Raw genomic sequence first — 13,130 nt, forward strand, 5'->3', positions numbered from 1 at the left:
CGCCGCCTCGCCTGGGCCAAAGGGATGGCGCACTGCCTGCGAGGTGAGTCGCCGCCCGGCCGGGCCCTTCCGTCGCCCTTCCCGGCTCGCATCTCTCCTTATTACTTTTATGTTACTCGCGAGTCTTCTGCTCTGAAGACAGATGCAAATAATCCATTCAGCTCCTCTGCAATCTCCTTTCCCACCTTTAGCACACCTTTGATTCCCTTGTTGGCCAAAGGCTCTACCACAGACATGTCCAAAGTCCATTTTGGGGGCCTAATCCGGCCCCTTCAGCAGTTTATGGGGTAAAATCCTCAAAAAACCCCTCAACAACTTCAACCCTAAAAAAAAAAAAGCTCAACAATTTCAATCCTAAAAAAAGCGCAACAACTTTGGTTGGCCCTCACAGCCCTTCACTTCATCAAATCTGGCCCTCCTTGAAAAAAGTTTGGGCACCCCTGCTTTAGACTTAAGAGAACATCCCTAATATCTGAAGAATCCATAAAAGGGAGTATAGCTGTTCATTCCATTTGGGAAACATGATACAGTTGTATATCTAAAAAGTATCTCTTGCCCCCATTAAAAATGAACCTGAAAGGAACCCAGGCTCCATTCATAGATCACAGAGATGGCATATACATACAGACTGACAGTTAGAGAACATTAGTGAATGTAATATGAATATCTACTTTAACTGGATAGAAGTGTATGTATAATCATCACCTGATGAAGTGAGTTGTGTGTAAAAGCTGAAGGGGGAATTAACATTTGGTGTAACAAACCAGAAATGGATGCTGGGGGAAGTCAACAGGGAGGAGGGAAACTAGAAAATTAATGTTTAGTAATGATATTGAATATAATACAAATAAAATAAAAAATAAAAGCTGAAGGGGGGTGGAGAGATGGATGCACCAAGCCTCTTCCATAGACAACTGGAGTGAAATGTGAAATCCTGTGTCTTCTGTCCAGTATCAGTGCGAGAACACTGGAACAGCACCTTAATCCAAGGCAAAATGCATTGTCATTCACATATGTATGCCCACTGCTAGTACTATGCTTACCATAGAATTGCCATGGTTCACTTGGTTTTGCACCATCTAGAGGTGGACCACCTCACATCACAATAATTTGAAATACAAAATACCTAACAATTGCTTGTGTGGAGTTCAGGCATACAGGCCCCATGTCCAGTCTGACATCTGTTATAAAAGGGTTGCAGGGCTGGCAGCCAATGACAGGTAGTATTCAGCTAACTAGATGGATTTATTATACAGCAGAGAGCAGGTGGGGTGTTTGCCATAAAATGAGGGGGAGAGCCATGTACACCACCTTAAACGCATTGGAGGAAAGCCCCCCCCAAACGTTGCCGGGCAGAGGGAGAACAGGGTAGGTGTATACGTAATACAAATACATTGGCACTGGCATGAGTATTTTGGAAATCGGATGATTCAAACTTTCGCCAGGAGGAAATATTTCTGCAGATCTAAAGAACAGGAAGATCGCAAGTCCTGGCAGAGGTAGGAGCGTGGTCATTGGTTATGGATGACGGCAGAGTAAAGTCAAAACAGCATCTGGGGCCCCCAGGCTCTCCACCCCCGTTTTAAGCTCCTACCCAATTAAAAACCGCAAGTGAAGCTCGAGGGCACCTTAAGGTAAGCCCTTCGCTCCTCGGCCAGTCAAGAATTGGGTTGTGAAAATTCAAACTAGTTCCTTCCCGTTCCCAAAATGGCGCTTCATAAAGCAGAAACGGGGACACTTAAGTATACAGGAAGTGATCTGAAATCCACCGCTCCCTCTCGCATCGCAGTGCAGAGGCACTTTGTACTAACTCGCAAATTGGGATAGGGGGAAAGGGAAGACAATCTCAAGCCCTTCTCGGGATGCGGTGTAGTGGCTCTGAAAAGAGCCTTTGGGTTGGTGAGGCGGGGCGAGGGGCGCCTAAGCCCTCTCTCCGCGGATGCGCCGCGCCAGCTGGATGTCCTTGGGCATGATGGTCACCCTCTTGGCGTGGATGGCGCACAGGTTGGTGTCCTCGAAGAGCCCCACCAGGTACGCCTCGCTCGCCTCCTGCAGCGCCATCACGGCCGAGCTCTGGAAGCGCAGGTCCGTCTTGAAGTCCTGCGCGATCTCGCGCACCAGGCGCTGGAAAGGCAGCTTGCGGATCAGCAGCTCCGTCGACTTCTGGTAGCGGCGGATCTCGCGCAGCGCCACGGTGCCCGGCCGGTAGCGGTGAGGCTTCTTCACGCCGCCCGTGGCCGGCGCGCTCTTGCGAGCCGCTTTGGTGGCCAGCTGCTTGCGAGGCGCCTTGCCGCCCGTCGACTTGCGAGCCGTCTGCTTCGTCCGAGCCATCTTTGGGGCGCGTTTGCACTCACGAAGACCCAACTCAACCAGCCGCAACTGCAACTCCGAATAAAGGAGCGAGGTGATCGCGACCCTTTATTTATAGTGCTCTCGTGTCTCTGTCCCCATTGGCTGACATCAGTGGGGCAGATTCTCATTGGACAGCTTCTCCATTCGAAAACTCCCGCTTTGGTTTGTGTCACCTACGGACCGCCTCCTAGCAGCCCAATAGATTATTTTTTTCAGTGGCGAGTTTCCCCGGAATATTTACCCTCTAAAATCAAGCAGATTCTGCCTTTTCTGTCCAGTGTTGTTCAGTACCAGCCGACAGGCTCTTTGCTTGTATAAACTCTCTCTCACTAGAAGCTCCTTTGCTAAGCTTGCCTAAATCTTTTATATAATATCTTCTTGTTTGAGAACATTTTGGACTGTCTCTTCATTTTAACGTTTTTCAGCGATTAGTGATATTGACAGGAAAAAACAAACATTTACTGTTTAGGCTTGAACCTCCCCTTCCCGATTTCTCATAGTTTACAGCGCACTTTTCTTGGGTTTTTTTTTTTTTTATTATCCCAAAGTGCGTGAACTTCAGCTCGTGAGGTTGGAGCCTTAAACATCCTTGGGTGTAAATTCCGTTTAACTCAGAGGGAGCTATTTCCTTGTAGCTATTTCCAGTAATTTCTATGGGAGAGCACGTCAAAGTCCAGGCGAAGGGGGGGGGGGATCCCATTGATTCCAATTCAAATATACAGTACTGTACTTAGCTGTGGTCGCATCTAGGAAATAAGGCTCACATTAGTTAATGGGACTTGTTCCCAAGTTAGTTTGTTTAGAGATGCAGCCTTAACAAGGGGAATCGTATTTTTCACAAACGGTCACCTGTGGAGTTGTCTATTTACACTAACTGTGACCCACGAGAAGCATTTATATATATACATATATAGGATTTTGACGCCAAGTAACTTCGAAATACACTCCTTTGAAAGCAAGATGGCTTTTATCTCAGAATGTGCTGTAAGGCTGAGGAGTGAACCTGCCCTTTTCACTTTGAGACTAAGGACCACCTGGAGTCTAATCGTTGTTTTCCAGGGGTTTGTTCTGAAAAGACATAGATGGATTTTAATTATTTATTCAAATTCCTATAACATTCTTAAGGTATCTAAATCAGTCTGCATAAAATAGAGCTGCCGTGAAGTCCAACAGTCAGTCACATACCTTGTGGGTTGTAATTTAAATTCTGCATTAAACTCTTGAATAGTGTTTGTGTGTGTGATCATACACTATCAATATAGTATTGGCTCTGAATGTACCTAAATAATACAATATTTAGCACCTTTTCTATAGCGCAGGCGAGCTGGTAAGGGCTTGGCCGATTAGCAATGGTGAATCTATTTTGTGTAGTCTTGTGTTACCTCCGTTTACTTGAAGTCCACCTGCAACGAGGAGACTAGCTTTAAAAACTCACACCACGTCCTGTGACAGACCTTACTGTCTGAAGATGTGACCCGCACAGTTTTTCGGATGTTTTGGGGGCTTACATTGCTTTAATTTACAAAGAAAAACAAAAGTTTCGCTCTTGGGAGGTCTCCCCAGCTCCTGCAGCCGAGCCTTAAGAGCCCTTTTCCAAACGTTGCCTTTACTTTTGCGCTTTCAAAAAAGCAACGAATACGAAGCACCCTTCCCTCTTCGCCCCGGTTGATATATTTGATTATTTGGTGGTCGGTATGGTGTAAAAATCGCACTTTATTAACTCGAAAGAAACACAAACTGGGCGCTCGAAAGAGTTCCTGTCTGCCTGGCAGAGGGGCGGGCCCTGCAGCGGACCAATCGCGAGGCAGCTCCTCTCTATAAATAAACAGCGGCTGACCTACTTGAGCTCACTTTTCTTCTGTCGGGAATCTTTTTTGTTAGTGTGTCGCGCATCTCTCTCTCCTCGCCATCATGTCCGAAACGGCGCCCGCGGTTGCTGTCAGCGCTGCTGCTCCTGTCGTGGCCTCCAAGGCTCCGGCCAAGAAGGCGAAGAAGGCTAGTGGCGGCGCCAAAGCGCGCAAGGCTTCGGGCCCCAGCGTCACCGAGCTGATCACCAAGGCGGTGGCGGCGTCCAAGGAGCGCAAAGGGGTGTCTCTGGCGGCGCTGAAGAAGTCCCTGGCGGCCGGAGGCTACGACGTGGAGAAGAACAACAGCCGCATCAAGCTGGGCCTGAAGAGCCTGGTGAACAAAGGCACCCTGGTGCACACCAAGGGCATCGGCGCCTCGGGGTCCTTCAAGATCGGCAAGAAGGCCGGCGAGGGCAAGGAGAAGGCGCCCAAGAAGAAGGCGGCTGCCGTCAAAGCCAAGAAGCCCGCCGCCAAGAAAGCCGCGGCCGGCGGCGTCAAGAAGCCCAAGAAAGCCGCGGCGGCCAAGAAGAGCCCTAAGAAGCCCAAGAAGCCGGCGGCTAAGAAGGCGGCCAAGAGCCCCAAGAAAGCGGCCAAGCCCGTCAAGCCCAAGAGGGTCGCCAAGAGCCCGGCCAAAGCCAAGGCGGTGAAGCCCAAGACGGCCAAGCCGAAGGCAGCCAAGCCCAAAGCGGCCAAGGCTAAGAAGGCGGCGCCCAAGAAGAAGTAGACGTGCCCCCGCGCGCTGCTAAAAACCCCCAACGGCTCTTTTAAGAGCCACCCACCTCCTCCTAAAAAGAGCTTGTCACAAATGTACATACACGTTTGCAATGTACACACACACACACGCCTGCTACAGTATATCTTGCACATGTTGGGTCAGAATCTTAAGTCACTGCACGGTGGGTCTTGCTCCTGGGACCGCGCAGAATTGTTAGTCGGAATTTCTGGAAATGGGGACATTAGATTGGCCTCTTTAGCGGGATACTAACTTGCCCCGGGTTTATTGGTGCGCCAGTCTGGAATCCTGTAGCTTCTTAGGAAGAGTGGATCTAGTTAGGCGGGCACGGAAGTGAAAGAAGAGGAGGGAGACGCTTGCATCCCAGAAAAGTTAATTTCTAAAAAGTTATTTTTAAAAACTTGAACTTCGAGCCCTTGAATAAAATCAGCTTGAAAGTATCGTTGCGGAAAGATGGGGGAGATGCCGCTCTACTTGATTATCCAACTTACAGGTGGTGGGGTTTTTTTTTGGGGGGGGGATGTATTTGTGTGAATGAATCCCTCTTAGGTGAGAATTTTTACAAATTTCATGCATTGTTAGGAGCACACGGTGTCGCTAGTAGGATTTATTTCTGCGCCAAAATACATAGAACTGGGTTTCGGTTTTCCTGAAAGTAAGTCCCATTTAAACATAAAGCAGTTTAATTCTGAGTCAATATGTTTAGGACTCGGATTTACAACGTATTAAAACAGCCCTATGCTTGTGGGAAACCGCTGTCAAAAACTAAGATACATTGTACCACGTGTCCAGGGTTAGATTGTCTCGGTTGTCAAAATTTGCTGGCTAGTTCTTAAAGGGTCCTACGATTCACGGCAATTAACTACTAGATGGAGCACCTTCACACTGTCAATCAATGCCAGCTTCTGCTCAGCTCCATTGAATTCAGTGTATTTACTTTAAAGAATTTAAGACAATTTAGAAGGGGGCGATTTTCAAACTTTTAAAATAGTTTTTTGTGAATGAACGATTGCTTATGCCAGGTCGAACGGCAGGTCTTTCATTTTCCCGTCAAAGTCGGTGTGAGTTGTGATTGGCTCAAACCGAGATATTGCTTCAAAACCAGCCAATGGACACTCGGCATCTGGCTGACCAATCATGAACGAAACGCGAACGCTTGTAACTCTTTGCGAGTTCTCAGCCAATAGGAAATGAAGAATACAATTCTCTCATTTGCATATCGCCAATATAAAAAACAGCAGCGCTCGTGAGCCCGAGGTGACTGGAGAGCGCATGAAAACGCAGAGATGCCGGAGCCAGCGAAGTCAGTGCCGGCTTCCAAAAAGGGATCAAAGAAAGCTGTGACGAAGACTCATAAGAAAGGCGACAAGAAGCGGAAGAAAGTTAGGAAAGAGAGTTATTCTATCTATGTCTACAAAGTTCTGAAGCAAGTTCACCCGGACACTGGCATTTCATCCAAAGCCATGAGCATCATGAACTCCTTCGTGAATGATGTTTTTGAGCGCATCGCTGGGGAAGCCACCCGCTTAGCGCACTATAACAAGCGCTCCACTGTCACCTCGAGAGAGATTCAAACGGCTGTCCGGCTCTTGCTGCCCGGGGAGCTGGCTAAACACGCTGTCTCCGAGGGCACGAAGGCTGTCACCAAGTATACCAGCTCAAAGTAAATTACCGCCACTCACTGCAACCTAACGGCTCTTTTAAGAGCCACTTACCTTTTCATTAAGAGAGCTCTACGACACTTCTGTCCCCTACTAAAAGTTTAATGCAGTTTAGTAATAACCTGCAGTTTTATAAGAGTATATGTTTAAAGTAGATGAATAAATGAGCAAATTAAGTTAATTTGGATATGCAGAAGATAGTGTATTACAGTTCAATTTAAGGAGCCGCAGAAAGGGGGGAAGGAAGTCAAGTTTTGAAATGTTTAAAAATTGTGAAGTTGGTGAAATGTATAAATCTGAAAAGCATATATATGTATATAGTTTAATGCAGTTTAAATATAAGCCATCTCCCCCACTATATGCAGTAGTTAAAAGCTAAATGACCAATAAACAAATGATCGAACAAAGCACAGATACCCTAGAGCTCCTTTCATATGAGTCTCCTGCGGTGAATAAATTTTACTTCGTTTGTGTCCCAGATGAAATCGTAGTTTTATATGCACAGAAAGAATGACTGGTGGTTGCAGAAAACCGAATTGGGAAGCAATTTTCTAGTAATAACACTTGGGTAATTTGAATTACCCGCGCTTTGCAGTTATTGGTGAGCTGTAGCCAGATCCTATATACGGTTTGTAGACGTGCGGTTGAACAACAAAAGTGGCCAGCGCTTCGAAGTTCCTAATGATTAGTATCCATGCAGTCTCCAAGTTATTTTTTTAGAATTCACTTATTAAATGTTCGTGAAATGGGTAGGATTACTGGAATTGCAGAATACCTACGGAAAATACGGTCCCGAATGAGGATATTTTATTACATAAACAGGGTTACATATAGGCGCACACAAACAATTCCTAAGCGATGTGGTTTTTGTGAGGCAGCTCGATAAACATGGACGCGTATTTTCTACCTTTAATAATATTAAAAGGGTGATTTATGTGAACGAGACACTACACGAACCTTAGGTTTACACGTAGCTTGGCATTCCTCCGCCCCTGGCGCCTACGCAATGCAATACGGAGGGGAAAATTTAAAAAGCGAGAGGCTGACGATTTTTAAACATCAACGCGCGCCTTTTCAAACTGTCGAATGAGCTTGAGGTTTTGTAATTCCAACCAATCAACAAGTCGAATGTATCCAATGGCGAAAGTTGTTCATTTAGCAATAGCCAATCAGAGGGCAGAACTAGTGTATAAATTTTGCCTTCTGCGCTCAGCTTTAGCTCTTTTCTGCATCTACGAAGATGGCTCGGACGAAGCAGACGGCTCGCAAGTCTACGGGCGGCAAGGCGCCTCGCAAGCAGCTGGCCACCAAAGCGGCTCGCAAGAGCGCGCCGGCCACGGGCGGCGTGAAGAAGCCTCACCGCTACCGGCCGGGCACCGTGGCGCTGCGCGAGATCCGCCGCTACCAGAAGTCGACGGAGCTGCTGATCCGCAAGCTGCCTTTCCAGCGCCTGGTGCGCGAGATCGCGCAGGACTTCAAGACGGACCTGCGCTTCCAGAGCTCGGCCGTGATGGCGCTGCAGGAGGCGAGCGAGGCGTACCTGGTGGGGCTCTTCGAGGACACCAACCTGTGCGCCATCCACGCCAAGAGGGTGACCATCATGCCCAAGGACATCCAGCTGGCGCGGCGCATCCGCGGAGAGAGGGCTTAGGCGCCCCTCGCCCTCGCCCCGCCTCACCAACCCAAAGGCTCTTTTCAGAGCCACTACACCGCATCCCGAGAAGGGCTTGAGATTGTCTTCCCTTTCCCCCTATCCCAATTTGCGAGTTAGTACAAAGTGCCTCTGCACTGCGATGCGAGAGGGAGCGGTGGATTTCAGATCACTTCCTGTATACTTAAGTGTCCCCGTTTCTGCTTTATGAAGCGCCATTTTGGGAACGGGAAGGAACTAGTTTGAATTTTCACAACCCAATTCTTGACTGGCCGAGGAGCGAAGGGCTTACCTTAAGGTGCCCTCGAGCTTCATTTGCGTTTTTTAACTGGGTAGGAGCTTAAAACGGGGGTGGAGAACCTGGGGCCCCCAGATGCTGTTTTGACTTTACTCTGCCGTCATCCATAACCAATGACCACGCTCCTATCCTCTGCCAGGACTTGCGATCTTCCTGTTCTTTAGATCTGCAGAAATATTTCCTCCGGGCGAAAGTTTGAATCATCCGATTTCCAAAATACTCATGCCAGTGCCAATGTATTTGTATTACGTATACACCTACCCTGTTCTCCCTCTGCCCGGCAACGTGTTTTTTTGGGGGGTACCCATCTGAAATCCTTGCTCTGCTTTTGAAGCTGTTTATGCTTCGCTTTCCTCCAATGCGTTTAAGGTGGTGTACATGGCTCTCCCCCTCATTTTATGGCAAACACCCCACCTGCTCTCTGCTGTATAATAAATCCATCTAGTTAGCTGAATACTACCTGTCATTGGCTGCCAGCCCAAGAGCTTGAGATTCCCTTCCCTTCCCCTCTGCCCCAATTTGTGGGTTAGTACAAAGTGCTTCTGCGATGGAAGAGGAGCACATTTAACTCGAAGTTGCTGCGGCGCCTTCGCTGGTTAATTTTGGTACCTTTAGGCATGCGTGGAAATAGTAAGTTTACTCCGCATAGTTCATATCACGTAGACAAACATCACAGAGTTCATTTTTATATTGAAAAGTTTCCTTTAAATTGGGTATTGCACTATGTCTTGCACAAGGAACTGATCCCCGTTTTTCTTATCCCCGCCTCTACAACTTGCTGTGTGGGTCGTTATATGTGTTTAGTTTCGTCTTCAGCCTTCCATAGGTCTGGGAAAGTCTTGGTGGTTTCTTCCTGTCTGATTGGCGGGGAGCTTGAGACGTTCAGCTTCAAACCAGAAAAGCCCGCGCTCTGCCCTCTTCGGTTGCTCCAACCATCTTTCAGGAGGCGTGTAAGGCGGGATGTTTGAGCGAGGCCCTTTCCGCTCCCGACTGCTTTCCTACTCCGTCCGAATCCGAGAGAATTTCTGCTTGGTTTTTCATTTTACTGCTGCAGCTTCCTCTAGTTCTTCGAAATAAAAACGAAAAACCACATTCGTACGCTGCTTCCTGTATGCTTAGTAATGCCTCACACAAAACTAAATACTCTTTCTTTCTAAATAAATAACGCTCTCTTACAGTTGATGCGGAAAGAACCTCAGACACAGTCATGTTGGCACGGTGAGAAGATGTGAAGGCTGTGCTGAGTCGGAGCTGCAGCGAAAAGGAAGCCTCCTGCTCCAAGTTGGCTTCCCTGCTGGCCATCTGCCCTTGGCAGTAACCACTGTGCCCACTGAGCTTTTCTAGTTCTTATAAAATTTGGTACTTCTACAAGTGTCCAGGTTTACTTGAGCCCATTGGTGCTCTGTGTGTGTGCGCGTGCTACTTTTTTAGCTACTCACTCTTGAATTCTGTAATGAATTTGGTATTTATAAGCATGTATATGACACTGCATATTTCTGGAATTGCACTTGGCGGCTTGATTAGCTCAAAGCTAGCTGTTGTCCTTCTGAGTATGAATGAGTGTGTGGTTCTCACAGCAAAAAATAAAATAAAAAATCCGTTCAGTTCTCTTACATGGCACTTTTCCCTCTTTTGGGTTTTGTTCAGATCTCTGTTCAGATCCAGAAGTACTCATATGCCGTCGTTATAAATGAAAATACACTTTTCACCTTTGCAACTATGTTCTTATTTATTTATTAAAAAAACACACAGTATGCTTTGTTTTCTATAAAGATACCAAAGTGCTAGTTGTTTTAGGGATATCTAGATGGATCCCAGGGTGGTGTTCAATAATAACAGCAAAAGACAATAAAAACAGTTGGGAAGCTGCAATACGGGGGATATGTTGTGATTACCCTGTGATAAGGAACAGGCCTTAGGTAGCTGCCAGCACCCACCAGTTGATTCCCCCGCAGTGCTTCTGAAGTAGCTTTACTCCTAGGCATTCTGGGAAATTAAAATGGCCATGCCTGCTGTGGCTCTGCTGCCAGGGGATAACCATTGAGGGTCTCACCAGAGGGCATCTTGCCAGGGAGGGGCCCTCAATTCTGAAGCGGGTCCTGATAAGTAAAGGGTGCATTCTACAACGGGGCTAGCCAATGTGGTGCCCTCCAGATGTTGCTGAACTACAACTTCCATCATCACTGGCCATTGGTCATGCTGGCCGGGGTGGGTGGGAGTTATAGTCCAACAACATCCGGAGGGCACCATGTTACCTACAGTTGACACCTTGGAGACATTTAGTAACTTCAGGTTCCAGGCCTCTGCATGACATTGAAACTGCAATCCATAGCTGAAATTAAGGTCTGTTTCAATGTCTTTTCATTTTTGTACCTTGTAACTCCAGTCTGTGTGCGTGCATGTGTGAATAGTGTTCACCAGGCCAGAAGTTTGATATCAATTCCCTGCATTATCACACCCTTATAAGTAAATTTATAAGCTGGGTGAGTGGCCAAGGGTATCATTTGGTGAGATGTGTCAGAAAACATCAAAGCAGTCTTGCAAAAGTCATGATGTAATATGCTTCTCTCCTCACCCCACAGTCACCAAGCTGTTGGTGCATCCTTGCTACTATTAAGCTGTCAGGAGTAATCTTAAATGCATTCTAGACCCTAGGTGGGCAGTCTGTGTCACAGGTCAAATGATGGATGGCTTGCGTTTTGCTGGATACTTTGGAGAAGCACATACATTTTGTTATCAAAGCTAACAATTTGTAAACATTTGAAACACTCAGAGCGTCCCAATATCTTCAGCATTAAAAGGGAACTGATGCACAATTTAAGATGCATGAGACATTTAGGAAGTGCCACCTGTATATTATACTTCACTCAGGAATCACCTGCTGCATCAGGCAAGTGTTTGGATGTTGGCACTTTATGCTTAGGAACATTGCGTGGAGTCAGAACAGAGATAACAGCCACCTGGGATTAGAAATGGAGGGCTGAGGAAAACTGCCAGTTGCTTGCAAGCTGAAAAAGATTCTATTCATGCTTCCTGATCAGTTAACCTTTCCTAATGATCCATAAAAATAAAGAATTTTGTGATTAACATCTAGTGCTCATATGATGTAGCTCAACTCTCCTTAGACAGTTAGTGCCCAATAAATTAAATACATGTGGTGTTGCCTCCTTTGATCACAGAGCAAAGGGAACATCTTTTTTTTTTTGCAGAGGGAACATCTGAGCCCCGCATTGGTACTTCAGAATGCAATGGGGCAGCAATCTGAAATAAAGGAGCTGAAGTGGGGTGGGGTGGGGGGAGGTGAGCTCTCCTCTCAATACTGTATTTATGGAGACCAACCAAGTTGAAAGCCCATCTGCCATCTCTTCCCTTACCTCACTAATGAAACATTCTTTGTTAAGCCATGCCTACACGATACGATTTGCTGCTGATCTTGATAACCGCATGCCACAAGCAGAGTGCAGGAATGGCCAAGATGTCCCTATACAACAGGTGCCTGCACCTGATTCTGTTTCAAAGGCTGTCCTTTGCCAATGAGCTAAGCCACACACCTGTCTCTTCCTTGCCTCATTAGTGGAGCTGGCTGGAGGCTTCTATCAGCCTTTAGGCAAGAGTATCTAGGGAGACTGAGATATTATGGGAGGGAGAATTTTGCACACCCAAATTCCTTCTTTTTTTCCTGTGCTGTGGGGTGAGCCCATAAAGCCAGACCAGGCATCAGCTGGTGTTTGACCAGGACAAGCCCATAGAAGCAGCCATAGTCACCAGCCTTTTAAAAAAAATTAGCACAAATTGACTGAATTTTTCCATCCCATAATGCTTTTGAAAATATGTCCCATGTTTGAAAAATGTGGTCCAATGTAGTTTGTTTCTGCCCTTGATCTCCTTTCTCTGGTGCAATGATTTCTGAGAGTTCTAGTTACCCCAGACATTATAAAATAATGAATTAGGAACTTTCAGTAGGAGAAATTGCAAGCTTCCAGAGCTGAAGGGTTGCGGTTTCTACAGCTTTTTGCTGTAGGGTCTCCTTCTGCACCTCCATCTTCTGCCCCTCCAGGCTATGCATAAAGCCTTCATAGATAATTCAAATTTTCCCAGTGCAGACTACATCGATAGACTGGGCTACAAACTGGAAAGCCATTTTGCCACTTTAGGCAGAATGGGACAATGGCTTACCCATGCAAATTGGAAATGACCTCTAAAAACCCCAGCAGTATCATGGAGCACTCTGAGGTGCCCAGAGACAGTTGGCATGGCGGATGTCCATTTAGCTGCGCTGTCCTAGGCAACTGCCTAGTCTACCTGTACGTTAGGTCTTGAATCTTAAGTACGCACTATACCTTTAAAGAACATTCAAATCACATTCTTTCCCTCAGAGAATTCTGGGCACTGTAGTTTAACCCTCACAGAGTTACAATTCCCAGCAGCCCGTAACAAACTACAGAGTCCAGAATTCTGGAAAAGGGGAAAATGTGCTTCAAATGTGCTTTAAAGTTATTGTATGTACACAGCCTGAAACATTTAAGTGGAACAAACTAACAGGGAGAATTACCCAGATCCTAGATAACCTTTTCATGATTTCTGTATG

General features: G+C 46.7%; 2 protein-coding genes and 2 pseudogenes across 4 annotated transcripts; 3 read left to right on the forward strand and 1 right to left on the reverse strand.

Moving 5' to 3' along the window:
• Positions 1–1,338: 1,338 nt before the first annotated feature.
• On the reverse strand, positions 1,339–2,938 carry LOC309541817 (histone H3.2). The gene has a single exon (XM_082239957.1). The coding sequence runs from the start codon at positions 2,329–2,331 to the stop codon at positions 1,921–1,923; it is 411 nt and encodes a 136-aa protein (XP_082096083.1). The 5' UTR covers positions 2,332–2,938; the 3' UTR covers positions 1,339–1,920.
• A 487-nt stretch (positions 2,939–3,425) lies between these two features.
• Positions 3,426–5,403, forward strand: LOC309542575 (histone H1.5 pseudogene; annotated as a pseudogene). The gene has a single exon. The product of its transcript is annotated as a histone H1.5 pseudogene (transcript).
• Positions 5,404–5,483: 80 nt separating this feature from the next.
• Positions 5,484–6,775, forward strand: LOC309542586 (histone H2B 7 pseudogene; annotated as a pseudogene). Its single transcript has one exon. The product of its transcript is annotated as a histone H2B 7 pseudogene (transcript).
• A 161-nt stretch (positions 6,776–6,936) lies between these two features.
• Positions 6,937–8,996, forward strand: LOC309542139 (histone H3.2). The gene has a single exon (XM_082240695.1). It carries the CDS (start codon positions 7,834–7,836, stop codon positions 8,242–8,244), a length of 411 nt encoding a protein of 136 aa, XP_082096821.1. The 5' UTR covers positions 6,937–7,833; the 3' UTR covers positions 8,245–8,996.
• The last annotated feature ends 4,134 nt before the right edge of the window (positions 8,997–13,130 follow it).

The sequence above is a fragment of the Podarcis vaucheri genome, assembly GCF_965113315.1.
Source record: "Podarcis vaucheri genome assembly, chromosome: 10".
Lineage (NCBI taxonomy): Eukaryota > Metazoa > Chordata > Lepidosauria > Squamata > Lacertidae > Podarcis > Podarcis vaucheri.

Excerpts from the sequence above, each read along its gene's own strand:
- LOC309541817 (XM_082239957.1), bottom strand. The coding sequence starts at position 2,331 with ATGGCTCGGACGAAGCAGACGGCTCGCAAGTCGACGGGCGGCAAGGCG.
- LOC309542139 (XM_082240695.1), top strand. The coding sequence starts at position 7,834 with ATGGCTCGGACGAAGCAGACGGCTCGCAAGTCTACGGGCGGCAAGGCG.